Below are 24007 nucleotides of genomic sequence, written 5' to 3'. Positions count from 1 at the left end.
ATTGTTGAATGCGCTCCAAAAATACTTATACACACATTTAAATCTTTGAACCAGGTTTTATTTAAACAATTTAATAAAATAGTATGACACACACAATATACTTTCATTGGTAGAAGAAATATTGAATATTGTTCTGGCTTCTTAAGAAACATATATTTATTTAAGTGTTTAAATGTGTCTATCTTCTTCAGTTTTAAATAAAAAATGGGTTTTAGACGCATCACTTCTGGTTTTTATGACGTCACATGACTTCACTTCCTGTTGTAATTTTCTCTTCGAGTATAGCTCGATCACTGAGTCCAAGATAGCACAGTCTGTAGGTTTAAAGTACACAATTGAATAGTTTAGTGTCTCGGACAGGAATGTGTTTATACAAGTTTATATTGGGGTATGTTGTTTGTTATTGGGGAAAGACGTTAACGCCTCTTGTTTTCATGTTAGCATTAAAGCAAGCTAATGAGTTAGCCCGACTATACTTTTCTAGCAAATGAGCAGTATCCCCGGTCTGTGAGTTTATCAAAGTGTTATCAATCATGGTTTTAAGATAATTTTAATTTATAACAGTAATAGTAACTGTCAGGAGTTTTATCGCGGTTTATCATTATACCGTTTATCATTATATCCCTATCCCTTTCACACACAAAAAAGCCAAAGTGAGTCCACACCTTTTAATGAAACAACGTCAATGCATCAGTTTAACTCTAGTCTTGAGTCTGCCATCTTAGCGCCTTTGTGTTTTGCTTCTTCTGGGATTCAAGCCCAGTTATTAACTATTTGTGTGAGTAGAGGCCATTGAACATGTAAACAGTGACTTGACTCTGTAAGGGGGAGATGAATCGTAAGGTTGAATATCACTATAGTTCGCCATATCGACATTTTGTTACACTCCAAAAAGTGAGGGATATTCCGCTTTCAGATCACAATATAGGAAACATTTCACAAAAGGTGTGTGATCCATAATTTGACAAAAAAAGTGCAATGATTCGATGACGTTACGGATTAAACTCGATGATTACCTCCACCAGGAGGTATATATACCGTATTTTCCGCACTATAAGGCGCACCTAAAAACCACAATTTTTCTCAAAAGCTGACAGTGCGCCTAATAACCCGGTGCGCTTTATTACGATTCATTTTCATAAAGTTTCGGTCTCGCAACTTCGGTAAACAGCCGCCATCTTTTTTCCCGGTAGAACAGGAAGCGCTTCTTCTTCTACGCAAGCAACCGCCAAGGAAAGCACCCGCCCCCATAGAACAGGAAGCGCTTCACCCGCCCCCATAGAACAGGAAGCGCTTCACCCGCCCCCGGAAGAAGAAGAAAAAACGCGCGGATATCACCGTACGTTTCATTTCCTGTTTACATCTGTAAAGACCACAAAATGGCTCCTACAAAGGACAAGGATCCGGTTCATAAAAAGACGCAATCTCTCCATCCGCACACGGATTACTACCGTATTTCACAGCAACTGATATTCCTGTGAACTGCACTGTGGAACGGGAGCACGTACGGTGAATATTCGCACCACAGGGAATGAGGAGTCATCCTTCACTGTGGTTCTAGCTTGCCATGCTAACTTCCACCCATCCAAAAGAGACCTTTCCAGCCGGCGTCATCATAAAAGCTAACTCGAAGGGATGGATGGATGAAGAAAAGATGAGCGAGTGGTTAAGGGAAGTTTACGCGAAGAGGCCGGGTGGCTTTTTTCACACAGCTCCGAAGGCGAACACACCTTCACTAAGACGGGCAGATAGCGCCGGTCGACATACGCCAACATCTGCCAGTGGATCGTAAATGCCTGGGCAGATAGTTTCGGTCACAACTGTGGTCCGAGCTTTCCGGAAGGCAGGATTCACAGAACTGCTGCACAACAACAGCGACACTGAATCCGATGACTTCTACGAGGCGGAGCCGGCCATTTTTGAATCCCACGCTTCCGCAACTTTTCAATTCGGACACCGAAGACGAAGAATTCGAAGGATTTACGAATGAAGAATAACTTCAGAAGGTGAGCGCTATGTTTATTTTGTGTGTTGTGACATTAACGTTCGAGCAACATTATGTTGCTATTTATTGCTCTACACCATTTTGAATTTTACTATGTTTGTGATTGCACATTTGCGTACATTTTGGGACAGAGTTGTTAGAACGCTGGTTTTCAATATATTATTAAAGTTTGACTGAACTATCTGACTGTTTTTTTGACATTCACTTTAGCGCAGCGTTTTTTTGACATTCACTTTAGCGCAGCGTAGGCGCGGCTTTTAGTCCGGGGCGGCTTATTGGTGGACAAAATTATGAAATATGTAATTCATAGAAGGTGCGGCTAATAATCCGGTGCGCCTTATAGTGCGGAAAATACGGTAATCGGCCAAATTTATTTGTCTGTCAGTTAGTTAGTTACAGTAGTTAACAACATAACTCAAAAAGTGCAGTAATCAGATTTTGTGGGTGATATGGATAATTTCTACTACATTACCTTATGTTTACGTTATTCGGCTGAACTTCCCTGCGTGTGTTTGCTTGTGGCCCCTGTGCTGCCTCCACTCAAAGAGTCAAAGAGTGCGTATGACTGACAAGAGGGTTCACTACGTTTATTTCAAGATAAGGGCCGATTTTAATTTAAATTTTCAGACAATATCTGAAATGAGGTAGAGGACAAGTGATGACATTTCTTGATTCAGTTTTTTTTTTTAATGACTATAAAATTGGGACATATGGGTTGGTGGAGTTCTGCGCTTTCTGGGTATTTGTTTAAGTTACATTTGTGTTTTTCTGGATGAAAATGAACATGCGTGAGTCAGCACGACCAGTGACTGGAGAGCAACAAGAATAACAAAAATGGTTGTGGCCACTGGCAACAACATTGCAAGTGAAAACATAGAAAGTATCAGGACATTTCAATCTAAACACACCAAAAACATACATATCTTGCTAAATTTGCAAAGAATATCTTACCTTTAAAGGCAGTACGTCTGTGAAACGGGCGCATTAAAAGCAGAGGCATGTCAGACTGTGCATCTGGAGAAGAGACAAGAGTTGTGTGAAGCACATCATTATCACAAAATGCACTTTTATTTTTTAGAAAGCTAGATAGCTTCAATATTGTTTTATTGCTACTATTTTGCCTGTTCTTTTTTTTTTTTTTTTTTTTTTTTTACATAAAAATGATACATTGTTTTTATCAGCACTCTGCCTGTCCTTGGACAAATGTCTTATATTTGTAGCAGTTTATGAAATTGACAGTTACAGTATAAATAAATGTTTTTGAATGAAGTAGTCATCTTCATTGTTTTTATTGTTAGCTCGCACATGCCGTAAAATTTCTGAAGCGAAATTTAAAAGCCGATGGCAAAATTAGAGACCCGGTATTAGTAAACACTTTATAATTCGATTAATCGCCTAATTGTTAAGAGAGATGAATTAGTTGTAAATAGTCGTTAGTAGCAGTCCAAATTGACAAATACATTTTCTGGTTTATTAGAATTTGAATATTAAAAGGGAAACTATGATACTTCTAATCTATATTTAACACATTGCCTTGCAGTCTAGAATATATAATATATATTGCATATGTTTTGGTGTAAATTTTGCTCCACTGTCACATTTTTAACCCCTTTTCTAAGTATGCTTTGGGAGGTTGTCCTATTAGATGCAAATAAACCCCACCCCTGTTGAAATATATATCTTGAAGACAGGGTCAAAAATAAACTTCATACCATATCTCACTACATCTTGAACATTGCTGGTATTGTTCGCATGCCACAGTGAGATGAAAATAATACTTTATCCACATCTATTAAAAACGTTACATTAGCTCCCTGTATGTACACTAACATTACACAGACAACTTATTTTACACAACATAAACAGTTAAGGGTGCAATACAGGTAACGAAACAGGTAACCGAACAACTTTTTTTCCCTTTAAAAATGTGTTTTTATGTTGCTTGTCAGCAAAAACTGCATTTTGCAGCAAACAAAGCATCACTAGTTTACCAAATACTATAAGACATTTCCTAAGTTATCCTAAAAAAACACAACACTTTCAAATAGTAAATTGCTTTTTATTCCTTGACTAATTGTATACACCTTAATCGCAAGCAGTGAACCAAAGTGCCGACATTTATTAAAGGGGAACATTATCACAATTTCAGAATGGTTAAAACCATTAAAAATCAGTTCCCAGTGGTTTATTATATTTTTCAAAGTTTTTTTCAAAATTTTACCCATCACGCAATATCCCTAAAAAAAGCTTCAAAGTGCCTGATTTTAACCATCGTTATATACACCCGTCCATTTTCCTGTGACGTCACATAGTGATGCCGATACAAACAAACATGGCGGATAGAACAGCAAGTTATAGCGACATTAGCTCGGATTCAGACTCGGATTTCAGTGGCTTAAGCGATTCAACAGATTACGAATGTATTGAAACGGATGGTTGTAGTGTGGAGGCAGGTAGCGAAAACGAAATTGAAGAAGAAACTGAAGCTATTGAGCCATATCGGTTTGAACCGTATGCAAGCGAAACCGACGAAAACGACACGACAGCCAGCGACACGGGAGAAAGCGAGGACGAATTCGGCGATCGCCTTCTAACCAACGATTGGTATGTGTTTGTTTGGCATTAAAGGAAACTAACAACTATGAACTAGGTTTACAGCATATGAAATGCATTTGGCAACAACATGCACTTTGAGAGTGCAGACAGCCCAATTTTCATCAATTAATATATTCTGTAGACATACCCTCATCCGCTCTCTTTTCCTGAAAGCTGATCTGTCCAGTTTTGGAGTTCATGTCAGCAGGCCAGGGAAGCTAGGGTCGATAGGGGGTTTAGCTCGCTCGTCTGCGGAAACAAACCGCCGCCATTGCTTGCCGTGCTACCGAGGTCCTTTGTCCCTGAATTGCTCACACACTCCGGCAGATTCAATTAGCGTCTGGCGGCAGATTTCTTTGACTCTATCATTGGAAATGCATCTGCTTTGAGTGTCGCAGGATATCCACACATTCTTGCCATCTCTGTCGTAGCATAGCTTTCGTCGGTAAAGTGTGCGGAACAAACGTCCAATTTCTTGCCACTTTTGCATCTTTGGGCCACTGGTGCAACTTGAATCCGTCCCTGTTCGTGTTGTTACACCCTCCGACGACACACCGACGAGGCATGATGTCTCCAAGGTACGGAAAACAGTCGAAAAAACGGAAAATAACAGAGCTGATTTGACTCGGTGTTTGAGGAAATGGCGGATTGCTTCCCGATGTGACGCCACGTTGTGACGTCATCGCTCTGAGAGCGAATATTAGAAAGGCGTTTAATTCGCCAAAATTCACCCATTTAGAGTTCGTAAATCGGTTAAAAAAAAATATGGTCTTTTTTCTGCAACATCAAGGTATATATTGACGCTTACATAGGTCTGGTGATAATGTTCCCCTTTAAGTCAAATAGCTTATGCTAAATTTAATGAAACTACATGTAAGTGTAGTTTGAATTTGAGGCAATGCAAAATAACAATGTGTGATTTTGCATTCAGCTCCTTGTTAGAAAACAGCATGTAGAAAACTGATGACCCAAATGACGGATCATTATAAATTAAAGCTGCTGTATGTCACGGTTAGGTAGATTCTTAGAGGGCGCTAGTATTCGTTTTCGTCAGGAAACGCACGTGCACCGAAAAAAAAAGGAACAAAGCTACAGTGCAGGGGTGGTGTTTGGAGTGATTAGTGGTCTCGCTCACAGGTTGAAATACTGCACGGCGGCCATTGCATCAGGTAAAAAATTTACTTTGAGCAAATTGCCACCCATTTAAAATGTTTCTGGTAAATTAAATACTTTTAAAGACTTTGTCACAGATTTTGTTTAATCAGATAAAATAAAACTGGAAGTGTCACTCATTGGTATGTTGTCACATTTATGTGCACTATAAACAACAATAACGGTGGTAGATAAGTATTTAAAGCCTCTCTGGGCCTAGAAAAAGGGAGCCGGGAGCTGAGGGCCAGGCGTGCAGGGCACTTTCACAGGCCTGGAGAGTGTGTATTAAAGTGGCCATAAAATGACGAGGCGTGGGAGCGCGCAGTGCTTTCTACAAGCGTGTAGGCCAGCTTTTGAATAGCGGGACTCATGGCTTGCAATGGTGTTCGAACTTACTTGCTTGTTTTACTTTCCTAAAATGAAAAGGTTGTAAATTATAATCGAGTATATCACATTGTGTATATATATATATATATATATATATATAGTTTTATTCAAAAATTACATTTTAGTTCTATGGTTTCAGTAGCGTTAAGGGTGGAACCAGGGGTGTGATGAACAGTCCCGTAATTGGAGATGAAAATACTTCCGGCTTGAGGTTGTTTATTGATAGTCTTCACAATGAAGAAACTGTAAAACTAATCACACAAAGGAAAGTACCGTATTTTCCGCACTATAAGGCGCACCGGATTATTAGCCGCACCTTCTATGAATTACATATTTCATAATTTTGTCCACCAATAAGCCGCCCCGGACTATAAGCCGCGCCTACGCTGCGCTAAAGTGAATGTCAAAAAAACGCTGCGCTAAAGTGAATGTCAAAAAAACAGTCAGATAGTTCAGTCAAACTTTAATAATATATTGAAAACCAGCGTTCTAACAACTCTGTCCCAAAATGTACGCAAATGTGCAATCACAAACATAGTAAAATTCAAAATGGTGTAGAGCAATAGTAACATAATGTTGCTCGAACGTTAATGTCACAACACACAAAATAAACATAGCGCTCACCTTCTGAAGTTATTCTTCATTCGTAAATCCTTCGAATTCTTCGTCTTCGGTGTCCGAATTGAAAAGTTGCGCAAGCGTGGTATCCAAAATGGCCGGTTCCGTCTCGTAGAAGTCATCGGGAGTCAGTGTCGCTGTTGTTCTGTGAATCCTGCCTTCCGGAAAGCTCGGACCACAGTTGTGACCGAAATATCTGCCCAGGCATTTACGATCCACTGGCAAATGTTGGCGTATGTCGTCCGAGGCTGTCTGCCCGTCTTAGTGAAGGTGTGTTCGCCTTCGGAGCTGTGTGAAAAAAGCCACCCGGCCTCTTCGCGTAAACTTCCCTTAACCACTCGCTCATCTTTTCTTCATCCATCCATCCCTTCGAGTTAGCTTTTATGATGACGCCGGCTGGAAAGGTCTCTTTTGGCAAGGTCTTCCTTTTGAATATCACCATGAGTGGAAGTTAGCATGGCAAGCTAGAACCACAGTGAAGGATGACTTCTCATTCCCTGTGGTGCGAATATTCACCGTACGTGCTCCCGTTCCACAGTGCGGTTCAGTTGCTGTGAAATACGGTAGTAATCCGTGTGCGGATGGAGAGATTGCGTCTTTTTATGAACCGGATCGCTTAGTAGGAGCCATTTTGTGGTCTTTACAGATGTAAACAGGAAATGAAACGTACGGTGATATCCGCGCGTTTTTTCTTCTTCTTCCGGGGGCGGGTGAAGCGCTTCCTGTTCTATGGGGGCGGGTGCTTTCCTTGGCGGTTGCTTGCGTAGAAGAAGAAGCGCTTCCTGTTCTACCGGGAAAAAAGATGGCGGCTGTTTACCGAAGTTGCGAGATCGAAACTTTATGAAAATTAATCGTAATAAAGCGCACCGGGTTATAAGGCGCACTGTTAGCTTTTGAGAAAATTTGTGGTTTTTAGGTGCGCCTTATAGTGCGGAAAATACGGTACATAACTATACACATTAAGTGCACATAAAATCATGTTAAATCAACAAAACAATTTGTTATAAACTGAAAAAAAGCCATGCAACTGCATACATGTTGTCTCTTATGCCGCTAACTTAATGCTAACATACAGTGGACAAGCCCATTGACAGGCTAACAAATTTAGCATTACGACCGTTTTAAACTTGTACAAAAGTTTAACAAAGGACATTTTAACGGAACAAAATTGACATAAAAGAGCAATTACATTCTTACTTACAGGCATTTAGTCACCAAACTATGTGGATATTTATAATATATATATATATATATTTTTAAATTTGGACTTTTTAATTCTATTTATTTATTTAATAAATGTTTTCCCGAAAACGTTTTACCTGCAGCAGCACTACATAATATAGTACATAATATATATACATAATAACATGAATACATGGATGTATGGGAAACACTGGGTTTGTATTTTGTACCTTTATCTACTGAAAATGAACAAAACTGGGACCTTAATACCAAATTATTCACTGTACCCTGACGATGCCGTACCGTTACACCCCTAGATGTAATCCATGAATTAAAAATAATGCTCTTTGTAAAGAAAATATCGGGTTTTTTTTCTATGCTTCAAAACCCAAAGCAGATGTCATATAAACACACATTAAAACATTAAAGCTATGTTAATGGACAGCTACTGGGATGTAACGTTCTCTTTTTCTCTGCCCATATAGCTAAACGATCTGAAATTACCAAAAAAGTGTTTGGGAGTCAAACAGGGTTTGGCCAACAATGAAATTAGACCTTGCATGTAAACAGGCACTAACTATTTTGGGAATCTAACCATTTTTTTTTTAACATTTAACTGCAGTGAGTATCAGCATTAAAAGAGTGGGTCGCTATGCTTGATCTGGTGACCTTTTGACCAGAAACAATGGATAGAAAGTGTCCTTATACTATCCAGAGCCCTCATATGTGTCTACCTCCTGACAGGCAGACAGGGTGATTATGTGCTCATTACTCCAGCTGAGGAGAGTGGGTGTGGGCGGGGAGCGGCAGGTTGTCTCCCCAGGCATGCAGGCTCTCCAGGCCCCAAAGACCACGCTAATGAGCGCAAGGGGAACGGGTGGGCACCAACGGGGGTCTAAGGATTACTTGTCAGAGCGAAAAGGGAGACAGAGAGACCTGATAAAGTGTGAGGATACATCATCCATCCATCAGTCAAACTTATTTGAATACTTGGCATGTGTTGAATCTGAGATTGTTTTAGTCTTATATCATATTAAGGAAAGTAGTCTAAGGCTTTGTTCACTCTGCAGATCAATTACGATTTTTTTGCTCATATAGACTTAGACTAAGACTTCCTTTTATTGTCATTCAGATTTGAACTTTACAGTACAGATAAGAACGAAATGTTGTTGCATTAGCTCATGGTAGTGCCGGATAAAAGAGCAATAAGGTGCAGATATAAATACATAGATTACTGTACAGATAAATATATTGCACTTTTGCATATGCATCCACGTTTATGGATGTATGTTATATAGTCTTTATATTCCAGCGAGTTAATCCATTTTGTGGGGAATTGAGGGGATTATTTTGATGCGTTCAAGAGTACGGCCTGAGGGAAGAAGCTGTTACAGAACCTGGAGGTTCTGCTACGGAGGCTGCGGAACCTCTTTCTAGAGTCCAGCAGTGAAAACAGTCCTTGGTGGGGGTGGCCTGTACCAGATTTTTTAAGGTCAATGTAAACAGTACAATTCCGATTTTTTCAAAATCCAACCCAGGTTGCTTTCGTATGTGGTTTAAATCGAATATGTATGTGCTGCGACTGCAAAGTGAACGCTCGGGTGGCATTCATCTGATCAGAACGTCATCAAAAAGCGATAAGAGTCATAATTCTTCGCCAAAATAGAAGGTTGCATAATTAATGGTTGACAATTGGGCAGAAAACAGGCGAAAATTATATTTTAGGAACTCACGCCAATGTCCTACCGTCTCTGTCTCAGACTACTTGCCAACACGCTCTTTGTAGAAGACATACGTAGAAGCAAATGTCTCGCAAACTGCGAAAGTCAAAATGCTTGACCTCTTCCTTCCTAATCTTGGACACGCAATACTTTCGTTAAGAAAATGTGGACTTTGGCCCCGTTTACACTGAACACTAAATCAGATTTTTTTTTTTGCCCTCACGTGTCACAGATTTGTTTTTTTTGCTGTCTAAACGCTCCAAAGTGCTTCCATTCTGATCTTTTTACATCAGATTCCGGTCACATCTGGAGGTAGTCCTGAATCTGATTGGAATCTAATATTCTCAAATGTGACTTCAGTCTAAACGCAGCGCGACATGAATGCGACGCGTATGTGAGTTTTTCATCTGCTTTGGGCGAGCTACGTCATTCTTGTGCGCGGGGAAAGACGCAGTCGCCAGCGGAAGTGGATATTTCATCACAACATCTAGTTTCGGTGAGCAATGTCAATTTAAAGGGGAACATTATCACCAGACCTATGTAAGCGTCAATATATACCTTGATGTTGCAGAAAAAAGACCATATATTTTTGTAACCGATTTCCGAACTCTAAATGGGTGAATTTTGGCGAATTAAACACATTATAAACACAGAGTCAAATCAGCTCTGTTATTTTCCGTTTTTTCGACTGTTTTCCGTACCTTGGAGACATCATGCCTTGTCGGTGTGTTGTCGGAGGGTGTAACAACACGAACAGGGACGGATTCAAGTTGCACCAGTGGCCCAAAGATGCGAAAGTGGCAAGAAATTGGACGTTTGTTCCGCACACTTTACCGACGAAAGCTATGCTACGACAGAGATGGCAAGAATGTGTGGATATCCTGCGACACTCAAAGCAGATGCATTTCCAACTGGACTGGACAGATCAGCTTTCAGGAAAAGAGAGCGGATGAGGGTATGTCTACAGAATATATATATTGATGAAAACTGGGCTGTCTGCACTCTCAAAGTGCATGTTGTTGCCAAATGTATTTCATATGCTGTAAACCTAGTTCATAGTTGTTAGTTTCCTTTAATGCCAAACAAACACATACCAATCGTTGGTTAGAAGGCCATCGCCGAATTCGTCCTCGCTTTCTCCCGTGTCGCTGGCTGTCGTGTCGTTTTCGTCGGTTTTGCTTGCATACGATTTAAACCGATATGGCCCAATAGCTTCAGTTTCTTCTTCAATTTCGTTTTCGCTACCTGCCTCCACACTACAACCATCCGTTTCAATACATGCCTAATCTGTTGAATCGCTTAAGCCACTGAAATCCGAGTCTGAATCCGAGCTAATGTCGCTATAACTTGCTGTTCTATCCGCCATGTTTGTTTGTATCGGCATCACTATGTGACGTCACAAGGAAAATGGACGGGTGTATATAACGATGGTTAAAATCAGGCACTTTGAAGCTTTTTTTAGGGATATTGCGTGATGGGTAAAATTTTGAAAAAAACTTTGAAAAATAAAATAAGCCACTGGGAACTGATTTTTAATGGTTTTAACCCTTCTGAAATTGTGGGTAAAATTTTGAAAAAAACTTTGAAAAATAAAATAAGCCACTGGGAACTGATTTTTAATGGTTTTAACCCTTTTGAAATTGTGATAATGTTCCCCTTTATGACAACCGTATTTTCGGTGCATTATTTGTCAAAAGTGCGCAAATAATAGGCTATATGTAATATATGAATATATATATATATATATATATATATATATATATATATATATATATATATATATATATATATAATTATATACTTTAATTCCGAAGAAATAGCGAATGTTTAAGGACCAGAATTGACAATGTGACGCATTTGCTTACATGTGAATTGAAAAATAAAGCTCACGTAGCTCCACGCTGATGTCCGTGTCTCCTCTAACAGCAATTAAAAGATTAGAACCCTCCCAAATATATCACACTTCATACATCCAATCATACATTATATTACTTTAAATTACTTTTACATAAAATAACACACATTTTTTAGGTGTTGTGACTTTTATTTTATTTTGTAGTAGTAGCGACTCTGTCCCGGTCAACTTCCTTTGTTGAAGTGCGCATGCAAGTGATATCGGGGCCACATTGGGGCCTGGGCGCGTTTACACAGGAGTCTGATAAAAATCACATTTTACTTGCAGTGTAGACAGCTGTGGTCGGACCAAGTCATTGTTTTGCAAGTCATAAGTAAGTCTCAAGTCTTTGCCCTCAAGTATCGAGTCAAGTCACGAGTCAAGACAGGCAAGTCTCGAGTCAAGTCCAAAGTCAAGACTGGAAAGTCTCAAGTCAAGTGCCAAGTCCTGCATTTTGAGTTTCGAGTCCTTTCAAGTCCTTTTAACGGGAGACTAATATATTTACACAGATTGTGTATGCTTTTAAAACGCTGTATTTATTTATTAAAACAAGTGCATTTGAAAATGCAGGAAAAAAAATTGTGCTGACGTTGCACTTCATAATAGCACTATTAACCAGTCATTTTAAACATTTAACTCATTCCTTTACAGAATAAACACATTTGAAAAAACAAGTGCAACTGTACTTATTTGTACAAAAGTGTTAACATTGTATTTCCATGGCATATTGCATTTTAACTAGTTCCACAGCAGTTTCTATCCTGTGCTTACCTTATATCATTGCTCTCATCCCATACTGTATGTGTGTTGATGTGTGCGTACACATGAAAAACATAACAAATACGTGAACATAACAATGAACAGAGTTGTACTTTTTACATGTCAGGGCCCTATGCTGCATTGTATTTGCAAAAGACCAAATTGGCCAAGAGTCTGTCAGTCATTTGTGCATGATGGGGGCGTAGTATGATGCCACCATGGCTGTTGTGAGGTAAACCATAGACATCTTATAAGTAGACGCAGCATCGAGCGCTACTGCCTACTGGCGCTGACGAGACGCGGGGCCGCCATCTTGGAGTGGTGATCCGCTCCACTCAGTGCAATTAATTTGGCAGGAGCAATGAACTGTTGCACATTTAATTCAATTTACCTCACTGAATACCACTGATTTTCACCCCCTTTTTTGTCATACGTGTAGCTATGATAAAGGACACATGTTTTGTCGTGTTTTATTAACAGTAATAGAATATTCTTATATGCTATAAGTGACCAGACGTCCGAGATCAAAACTGGGAATATATCCCAGAGAAGGGGGAAAAAACGGTCAGCTATTTTTAAATTCAAGAAACAATATGATTAGGTTATATATACATGCGTATATCCTACATAAACAATGTATGAATACATTAGATATCTATATACAGTATCTTAGGGCCCTAAAGACTATATCTCTGTTGCTGCAGCAGCGGAGAGTTTTTCTGTCTTGACACTTTGTATTGATATTTTGTATTACATTCTTCCCTTAAATGATAATGTTTACAGTGATTGTTTTATATGTATTTTTTATGTATGTCGCTTTGGATAAAAGCGTCTGCCAAATACTTAAACATAAACATATATAAACACCTGAAAGTCTTTATATCAGCTAAAACCACCAATCTGTTTCACTGGATTCAGAATAAAACCAAATTCTGTTTTACCCAACAATGTTAGTATTTGAATATTGTTACTTGAAGACTTATTCCTGGTTACAATTATACTGTTAAGAAAGTATTGTCTTATACTTTGCCTAAAATGAGAATGCATCATAATCAGTGGCGGCTGGTGAAATTTGTTTTAGGTGGGGCTGAAAGTTTGTAAACTAAACCCCTGTAGGGGGTTCATCCTCCCCCAGAAGATTTATTTGTGATTTTCACATACAAATGAAGCATTCTGGTGTATTCTGACAAAATAATGAAGACAAAATAGAACATTTTATAGGTTTGCAGAGAACTATATACAATATGCACACTGAAGGCATGATGCCACCATAGGTTTGCAGAGAACTAGATGTTATTCAAGTATGACATTTTTAAATGTAATTAATTTCATTGACAAGCAATTCTATTGTGGTCATACTCTTGTTTGCTAGTGGCTACGATTTCAGTACTATTGAAGATCTTTGCTCCTTCTCAACTCTGTGGTAATATTATTTTCAAAAAATACAACCAATATTACATCTCCGCTCGGAATGGTTTCCTGCTGACCCACTATGGACTGGACTCTCACTATTATGTTGGATCCACTTTGGACTGGACTCTCACAATATTATGTCAGACCCACTCGACATCCATTGCATTCGGTCTCCCCTAGAGGGGGGGTTACCCACATATGCGGTCCTCTCCAAGGTTTCTCATAGTCATTCACATCGACGTCCCACTGGGGTGAGTTTTTCCTTGCCCTTATGTGGGCTCTGTACCGAGGATGTCCTTGTGGCTTGTGCAGCTCTTTGAGACACTTGTGATTTAGGGCTATATAAATAAACATTGATTGATTGATTGATACGTTAATGTTAAATCTTACTTGTGAAAAGTAATCCCCCGATTCCTATTTTCAACAGTCCGCTCATTTGAGAAGGAAAACGCTGAACACCTTCTTTGTTTTCTACCTGTCAACTGTCAGTTTAGCATCTTTGTTTTGACAGCTCTTCTTCGTTGGTTTTGACAGCTCTTCTTCGTTGGTTGTCCTGCAATTTGATTGGATGAATGCTGTCGGATGAAAACAACGTGTATCTAATTTGATTGGATGTTGTACCGACAGCACACACGCTGACAGACACACACTTGTACACAATGAGAGATACGGAGCGCTCCTGAATAACTTTTTAATCTTTGGGTTTCGGGGAAAGTAGCAAGTCTTGTCAAGTCAAAAGGCTCAAGTCCAAGTTACAAGTCATTGATGTTAAAGTCTAAGTCGAGTTGCAAGTCTCTTTATATTTTGTCAAGTCGAGTCTAAAGTCATAAAATTCATGACTCGAGTCCAAGTCATGTGACTCAAGTCCACACCTCTGGTAAACAGTCAGCTGGAAAAAATCTGATTGGGGTTACTTTGGCTTGCAGTGTAAACATAGTCTTTGATTGCACCAAATCCTGAGTCTGTACTGGAGACCAACTAGAATTGGAGCCATGTTTACTTCTGTAAACACTGCAGCACATGTAACGTCATGATGTCATATTGGCACGCAGGTCAGTTTGAGGTCACAATGAGACAACACATTTTTTTTGAGACTTGAACCACTATATAAAAGATTGGATTTGACAAAAAAAATCCGGATTGGACATCCTACCCTGCAGTGTGTAGTATATCATGTGCATATCTGTGACCAAACCTTTTATATGAGGTCTTTTCAGTTTACTGTATTTGTGTGGAAGCCCGCCACCAATGCATTTGGACTGCCACAGTTAGATTTGGCACTACTTGTTACGCCCTCGCTCATGAAACACATTATATTGGGACTGTTTAATGCAGCTTATCATTACAACTATGTACAGTAGATGGCAGCATAACACTGCTTCCGAGCCCACAGCCTGCCAGAGAATCAGTGTTGTCATCTTACGACTGTTGCTATATTTAGCAAGTATTCAGGAAGCTCTAGATCAGGGGTGTCAAAATCGTTTTTATTGCGGGTCCACATCGCAATTATGGCTGAGACTAGAGGGACACATTGAATGATGACGTGGCGAACCACATTAAATGACGTGAAACACCACATTGAATGACGTGGCAAACCACATCAAATTATGTGGAAAACCATGTTGAATGACATGGAGGACCGCATTGAATGACGGGGTTGGTCACATTGAATGACTTGGAAGACCACATTGAATGACGTAACGGGCCACATTGAATGACGTGGCGTGCCACATTGAACGATGTGGCAAACCACATTAAATAATGTGGCAGACCACATACAATGACGTGGATAATCTAGAGCAATGTGCTCTAGATTATCTTTTTAAAAAAAGCTAGCAACATTTAAAAAAATCTCTCTTCTTAACGAGCAGCAGGTGCTGCTGTGCCATTACGCAACCCAACACCACAGATAGATTGCAGTCCTGTGGAAAATCACTGCGCTCCCTCAAGGTTTTACATGCTATAAGGATTTCCACATTTTTATTCATTTTCTGTCGCTTATCCAGTTTAGGATTATGGGTGAGCCAATCTCAGTTGACTTTGAATTCTTCAAAGATTGTTTATCGTCAATTTTTCCATACAGGATTTGCACAAGAGGCAGGGTACACCATGAACTGGTTGCCAGTCAATCACAGGGCGCATATAAACAAACAACCAGTCACACTTGTTCATACTAAAAGGAAATTTAGAGTCACCAATTAACCCAACATGCATGTTTTTGGACTTTGGGATGAAACTTGAATACTTGCAAAAAACCCACATGGATAAAAACATGTAAACTGAAATTAGCTGTGAGGCAAACATGCTTAGCATTTGTGCCACTGTGAGACCCCATCAGAATTCTTTGCTTCTAACCTAGATTAGTGCAATAAGGGGGTTGCAAACTGTAAATCATAACAATTTGATGACTAGGAATGTAAGGGGAACCATCCCTGTCACTGTCACTGTGCAGATTGGCTCCATAGGGCCTGTATGTTAATCAAAGCCTCCTACCGCCTGAGATTCTCAATTATTCAACAGACAGGTTTGTTTAGTATTCAGTTGGTATTGCATTTGGTAGTAACAATGGTGTTGGGGGGACTGGGATGGAGGGAATAAGTGTTTCTATGAGCATAGCGGACACTACCAGGCAAACAACACACACACACACACGCACCAAAAGCTGCACATATCAGGTTGTGCTGCCTCTTAATGAATAATCCATCAAATGCGCTGCAGGGCCAGGTGATCCAGTAAGGGGGTACTTGTTATCCCATCAGTCAGGATAAGTTGGACCTGTGAGCCTTGGTGTTGCTGTATGAATTACGAGCTCATCGTTTTCTAAAACACATCGATTCATAGTCATTTGCATGGATTTGATAATAATGTCAAGGCTGATTTTGGAGCTCACTGAGGTCATTCTGCCACTTGCAGTAATTTGTCCATAACAACTCCTCTCTTTGTCAATAGCCTCGGCTGTGATATTGGATTAGTGACATTTGTGACTCCTTAATGAGGTATAACTGACTATTAATGCAATTTTTTTCTTTAAGTGCTAATCAGAATACAGCCAATATGATACCTGGACCTGTCAGCATATGGACCTATGATGATTCTAATCTACATTAAACACACTTCCTTATGTTCTCAGGCATTCAACTGCACTGTTCAGTTTGTCTTAGAAGACGTTTTGCCTCTCATCGCATCAGTTTTCATCAGTTCATGCTGAAATTGAGTTAGTCTTATATCATATTAAGGAAAGTAGTCTAAGGCCTTGTTCACTCTGCAGGTCAATTCCGATTTTAATCATAATCATCAGTTTCATCACAATAGAGTGAAACCATCCTTACCTGTGCACAACTCACTATGTTTTCATGCACTAAATTAGTCTGATTTCTCAAATAGTTTGTCTCCAACAAAAGAAGCATCCAACAACCCATGGAAACACCTTAATCTGATCATGTTTGGCTTTTGAGAAACCGGACTAACACACGTAGATTATGTGATTGGAAACCAACATATTTGTAAAATGTGCCAATGTTACAGGTACATATTAGATGCCATATTACCCTCCCCCAGTGTACGGGGGCACAAGTCGTATGACCAATAGCCGCATTAGAGAGTGTGCATTGGGACGCCACATGTAGGTGTGAAAATTGAAAAATGAAAAGGAACTATTTAGGAAAATAAACCAATTTAGTGCATGGAAACAAACTCACTGTCCCAAAAGAAGGAGCTCATCATAGGTCCCCCCCTGAAGCACCAAAGTATTAGTATTGTAGTATTTAAAGTTGTATAGTTGAAAAAAGTTTTTCTGTAATATCTTTTTTTCTTCCTCTCATGTGTCAGTTCTCTAGGCTTGACAGTGACTTAAGAAGTTAAATAAGTTGTTAAAGATTCAGCCTGATTTAAAGTCAAGTGATATGTTTCCTTGCTTTTGACCAATACTATTTTAACAGCTCTTTGAGCCTATGGATAATTTATTGTTTTGTATTGAGCAGAGAAACAACCGGGACTTATTTTCAATATTGGCTAAATATTTGGTGCGTCTGTTACTGTGTTTATTATCCAGTCAAATTCAGAGAATTTTAAGTCCATCACATAAATGCTCTGCTGATTTTGCATGCCCTATTAATTAATTTAATGACCAATGGGAATTTTCACACCACGGGTTGGCGACTGCAGTAATATGAGGCCACTCTACTTTTTATTATTCTAACCCTAGAATATTGCTGCCATTGACCTTTTCTGGGGGAATGGCCAGACGTAAAGCAGACGTAAAGCACACGTTGTTTTTTGGAGTGGTTGGTTTTAGAGATATACGACACATTCAGTCTCCCTCTCACGTCCGCTTCCTGTTGCCGTTGACAAACAAGGCTTGGATTTCTCAGCATGCCAGGCATTCTTTTCACCCTGTCTTTCCTGGAGTTTTGAAAGGCCTCTGAGCCTCCCACCCAGAATCGCCAAGCATAAAGACACACAAAGCTGTGGGGTTATTCAGTTTGTTCTAAGCTCTCTTCCCCATCGGCTGTTTGCGTAGTAATTCAATTCAGATGTGCAGGATCCAAAAACATGTTTGCTTGAATGAAATCCACCCCTCCACCCACATTGACTAAGGACTGTGCTTTTCTTAGCGCAGTTCCAAGTTGGACAGCCAACCTAGGTACTGCCACCTCGCCCCTAGTTCAGAACCTCTAAGGTTGAGACAGATATACTGTATTTTCCCTTTTTCTTTTAAAAAGTACAGTACTGTTACTGACCTGTACTGGCTGGTTTTACTTACTGACTTAAGAGATATGCACCACTCCAGACTTGTTTGCAACAAGCACTTCTATGTAAGGCAAAAGAGAATGCTTTTCCCCCTTTTAGTATAGATACCATCTGGTTCCAGGTTGCTTGTTATCTGTCCTATCACGTAGAAGTTTATATTTAAAACTTGGCTCACATTACCTGTGGTTTCCTTTAGTGCACTTTGCTTATGGGTCATGAGTATGAGTATGTGTAGTTGTAACAGGCTGTAGTAACATGTCCACAAATAAAGCAAGTCCGCGGAGCCACTTATACATGATTCGTTTGAGTAGGCTGTCAAACGATTAAAATATTCATCGCGATTAATCACATTTTGTCCATAGTTACCTCTTAATTAACCACGATTAATTGAAAATAGTTATTTTATCTTTGATTCGTGTACCCTATTAAAATGTGTGGCACATCTATCATGGGACTGGGAAATTAATTTGATTAATGAAAATGTTTGTTTAATAAACATTATGCTCAACACAAAATGGACACAAACACACACATACACAGAGAGACAAAGCATTTCCCACCTGGGGACGAATCCAGTATATATACAGTTTTTGGTATTTTTTTGTATCTTTTATTATGACTAGTTTATAAAATCAAATTAATCCCACTTTTGAATGTATATATATTATACTTAAATATGTATATACATATACACACTGTGTGTGTGTGTGTGTGTGTGTGTATATATTATACATATATATATATATGTGTATATATATATATATATATATATGTGTATATATATATATATATATATATACATATATATATATATGTGTATATATATATATATATATATATATACATATATATATATATGTGTATATATATATATATATATATATACATACATATATATATATATATACACATATATACATACATACATACATATATACACAGACACACACATATACTGTGTGTATATAGTATATATACTAATACTGTATACACACACTGTATATATATAATATATATACCGGTAAATACAATAATAAGTATATATATTTATATATATATATATATATATATATATATATACATACAAATGTGTGAGTGTGTATGGAGGTGTGCCAAGTCGACTGTGAGCGGGATAACCAGGAAATGTGTAGAAAATGACAAAATATATACCGTTGCAAATGTGGGGACAGAAAAGCAAGCCCAAATAGGCAGCCACACGTTAAAAAAACAACCCAAAAATGTAACCCTCGATTCACAAACTTTCCAAGCAACTATAGAAAATAAGTCGCTTGTTGTTACTCGCCATAGTTGCTAGCAGCTAGGAACTCTGGTAGGTGATAACTCACAGCAACTTAGATGGAAATGAAAAAACGATCCGCCAGGGATTCCAAGCTAAAATTATCATTGATTATCATTCAAGACACACAATAATCATGTGTTAAAAAAAATTGTGCCATAACAGGAAACTTATCTCTGACCGCTTTAGTTTTTTGAGCCATGGTCAGGCCATTGGACTTTTGTATTGAACATTTCTTTATTCTTTACCAATTCTGTTGAATTGTGAAAAAAAAAAAGAATCACCCTTAGATAAAGAATGAAATAAATGAATTGGCGATTGCTGTCCTTACCCTGTAAATCAGGTCAGAATAGTTTTTTCATTTTGTCAAGCTGCTGAACTCAAAAACAGCTTGGAGTTGAAATTAGTGCCTTCAAACTTTGTTATGTTTAGAGCTAACGATCGGCGTATTCCAGGCTATTAATTATTAATAGACATCATTTCAAATTCTCACTGAATTGCTTTCCAAAATGTGTTGGCACCCAGGTCTGGAGGTCTCAAACAGTCATCACGGTATAGGGAAATTTCTAACATATCCTACACCAAACTACAGAGCACAACTCAAATCTACATGACATGTGGAACCAGGGATTCCAACAGAGCAGTTCTACAAATAATTGGCTTAGACTTGAATCTTCATCAGTGCTTCTGTTTCATTGTGTTTTTAGTGCGTGTACATTGACCTTAAATGTCTCTGGAAATACAGAAATCCCTGAGCAAAGTGATCTTAATATAGCCATGTTCAACACCCGTAAATATTTTCTTCTCCATATGGCATCAGCAGAATCAAAGTGTGCTTTTGACATCGCAGAAACCACTTTGCTTATGATTTAAAAGGAGGAAAAGGCTGGCCCGTCCATAAATACAGCAGAAAAAAGTAGCATGGCCAACATTTGGAACAATTCTAAGCAGAGTGAAGCAAGAGAGTGTACAAATGGCTCAATGCAAACCTTGTTTCACTGCAGACCACGCTGGAGAAACGAGAGGTTGGGAAGGGGGTGGGGAGGGATGTTGAAGAAAGGTTAGTCTGGAGGAACAAGACTCTTTTCTCCCCCCCACTCCCCTTGACCCTCCCATGTGACAAGTTGAGCCAACAAGTGCTCTATTCAGCAGGCAGCAAGGGGAAATGACTGCTAGGCTGAGCGCTGCCTAATGAAAATAGAGACGCTGGTTGTTGTTATTTGCTTCATCCTCATCGGAGTGGTAACGCTAGTCAGATCTTGTCTAAAAGATCTCCTTTCGTCATTATGATGCAATATGTGTGTGAAAAAAAAGAACAATGCAAGAGCTGCAAGCAAAAGCAGGTTTTTTTCTCAGGACTAAGTGTTCTCCATAAGTGTTGCGTTTGTCTAAACTTGGAGTGTTTTTGTGAGCTATGGGTCGTAGTAGAATGTGTCAGTATAATCCATCCATTCGGGTCAATTTCCCACATATCTGTCAACTGACTGCTGTCAGACTGAGTGGGAGAGGATGTCTCCAGTTGTTTACCGGCATGAAGTTTACCTTTGCGCAATTGTGTTTGTGGGTTACTGGTGTGACGTTTGGACTTAGTGGTGCTGTTGTTTTTCTAGTTGGACTGCACAAACAGTTCTTTCCTCAGCTAAATGAATGTAATGGTTTTGGCATGTGTCTGAAAAACTTTTTAAGTGTCCCTTGGTTTTGATCCAGATTGCATGAGAGAAGCAGTCGAACACATGCCTTTCACAAATGAATAACTCTTCTTTTGATGTTTATCAAACAACACCCAACAGATGCAATGTTTTGTGCACAATATTGAGTAGCTACAAGCATATCATGTCTGTTTTTGAAGTAATGATTGTCAAAAATCATCTCCTAAATATTTTTTTTTCTTGTATCAACAGTCCAATAAAGTTCCTGTAGTGCAGCATGCCCACCATGTCCACCCGCTGACGCCCCTCATCACCTATAGCAATGAACACTTTTCTCCTGGCACGCCACCATCACACCTCTCTCCAGAAATACTCGACCCAAAGACAGGTATGTCACTCAAAATGAAATTAATGCATTTAATATAATAAAACGGTTGAATTCAAATTAAAATAAAACATATTTATGTCAGGTCATTAGTTAAAGGGGAACATTATCACCAGACCTATCTAAGCGTCAATATATACCTTGATGTTACAAAAAAACATTTTTAACCGATTTCCGAACTCTAAATGGGTGAATTTTGGCGAATTAAACGCCTTTCTAATATTCGCTCTCGGAGCAATGACGTCACAACGTGGCGTCACATCGGGAAGCAATCCGACATTTTCTCAAACACCGAGTCAAATCAGCTGTTATTTTCCGTTTTTTCGACTGTTTTCCGTACCTTGGAGACATCATGCCTCGTCGGTGTGTTGTCGGAGGGTGTAACAACACAAACAGGGACGGATTCAAGTTGCACCAGTGGCCCAAAGATGCGAAAGTGGCAAGAAATTGGACGTTTGTTCTGCACACTTTACCGACGAAAGCTATGCTACGACAGAAATGGCAAGAATGTGTGGATATCCTGCGACACTCAAAGCAGATGCATTTCCAACGATAAAGTCAAAGAAATCTGCCGCCAGACCCCCATTGAATCTGCCGGAGTGTGTGAGCAATTCAGGGACAAAGGACCTCGGTAGCACGGCAAGCAATGGCGGCAGTTTGTTCCCGCAGACGAGCGAGCTAAACCCCCTATCGACCCTAGCTTCCCTGGCCTGCTGACATCAACTCCAAAACTGGACAGATCAGCTTTCAGGAAAAGAGCGCGGATGAGGGTATGTCTACAGAATATATTAATTGATGAAAATTGGGCTGTCTGCACTCTCAAAGTGCATGTTGTTGCCAAATGTATTTCATATGCTGTAAACCTAGTTCATAGTTGTTAGTTTCCTTTAATGCCAAACAAACACATACCAATCGTTGGTTAGAAGGCGATCGCCGAATTCGTCCTCGCTTTCTCCCGTGTCGTTTTCGTCGGTTTTGCTTGCATACGGTTCAAACCGATATGGCTCAATAGCTTCAGTTTCTTCTTCAATTTCGTTTTCGCTACCTGCCTCCACACTACAACCATCCGTTTCAATACATCTCTGTTGAATCGCTTAAGCCGCTGAAATCCGAGTCTGAATCCGAGCTAATGTCGCTATAGCTTGCTGTTCTTTCCGCCATGTTTGTTTGTGTTGGCTTCACTATGTGACGTCACAGGAAAATGGACGGGTGTTTATAACGATGGTTAAAATCAGGCACTTTGAAGCTTGTTTTAGGGATATTGCGTGATGGGTAAAATTTTGAAAAAAACTTCGAAAAATATAATAAGCCTCTGGGAACTGATTTTTAATGGTTTTAACAATTCTGAAATTGTGATAATGTTCCCCTTTAAAAAACGTATGTTCTTATTGCAGGTAACAGGTGTGTACTGTGTTTATTCACACGTCTTCGTCTTTCAAAAATAACGAGTTACTTCATGTGATTAATTACAAAAAAAATATTGCATTAATCATGTGTATGCGCAGATTAAATCACGTAATTGTAAATGTAAATGCTCCTTTACCTTAATCTTGAATGGTTACTCGAGGCCCCTCATCATGGTCAATGGTGTATTAAGAGTTGCATCGATTTCATACTGTAAAATGGTGTATGTGTAATGCAGAAAACGGTGCATGTACAAACCGTTTCTGATGTATTAAAGTGCACGCATGCATTAATCCAAGCACATTTACTTTTTACATCCCAATCAATGTGGAATTGAGTGCACATGTTTGAGTGACTGGCCACACCCCCATTTACATACGCAAATCCTATTTAAATTAGCCACGTGCCTGGGATGCGACACTCTGCCCAATCAGAATTCACTGCCAAGGAGTAGGAGGTGATTCTTTCTGGCATTTCCAGCGAACAAAAGAGGGTTGAGTGGGATAAAATGTGTGAGGCTGCCAATGCTGTGGAGTCAGAGAACCGCACACAGGGGCAAATAAGAAATACTGTAAATGGCACTACATCAGGAAGAAGGTGAAGAAGATGATGTGCATGGCCAAAACAGGCGAGGGGACCAGGGATAAAATAGTGCTCACCCCGTTTCAAAAGAGAATCGTGGCAATGATACACAAAACATTAGAAAAGGTGGGGGAACGTGTTGGTGCCTCTGATTACCCCCAATATAAATATGATTTCATGTCCGCTAAATGATGTAATATTTGTTTTGAAATATT

General features: G+C 39.3%; 1 protein-coding gene and 1 long non-coding RNA gene across 5 annotated transcripts in view; one reads left to right on the top strand and one right to left on the bottom strand.

Moving 5' to 3' along the window:
- The window catches only part of LOC133623189 (uncharacterized), a 71978-nt gene that overhangs the window by 4507 nt on the left and 43464 nt on the right, over positions 1-24007 (bottom strand). Inside the window, exon 9 of the long non-coding RNA XR_009817859.1 lies at positions 2957-3019. This is a non-coding gene — a long non-coding RNA (uncharacterized lncRNA). The remainder of the gene's footprint in view (positions 1-2956; positions 3020-24007) is intronic.
- Positions 1-24007, top strand: part of tcf7l1b (transcription factor 7 like 1b) — an 86460-nt gene that overhangs the window by 47316 nt on the left and 15137 nt on the right. For all 4 annotated transcript variants that reach the window (XM_061986254.1, XM_061986253.1, XM_061986252.1 and 1 more), the window contains one exon: positions 21674-21809. In XM_061986254.1, the coding sequence (XP_061842238.1) occupies positions 21674-21809 (136 nt within the window). The remainder of the gene's footprint in view (positions 1-21673; positions 21810-24007) is intronic.

This window comes from Nerophis lumbriciformis, linkage group LG12, assembly GCF_033978685.3.
Source record: "Nerophis lumbriciformis linkage group LG12, RoL_Nlum_v2.1, whole genome shotgun sequence".
NCBI lineage: Eukaryota > Metazoa > Chordata > Actinopteri > Syngnathiformes > Syngnathidae > Nerophis > Nerophis lumbriciformis.
The sequence above is the reverse complement of the archived record's forward strand: the minus strand, read 5'-3'. Positions and strand labels throughout refer to the sequence as shown.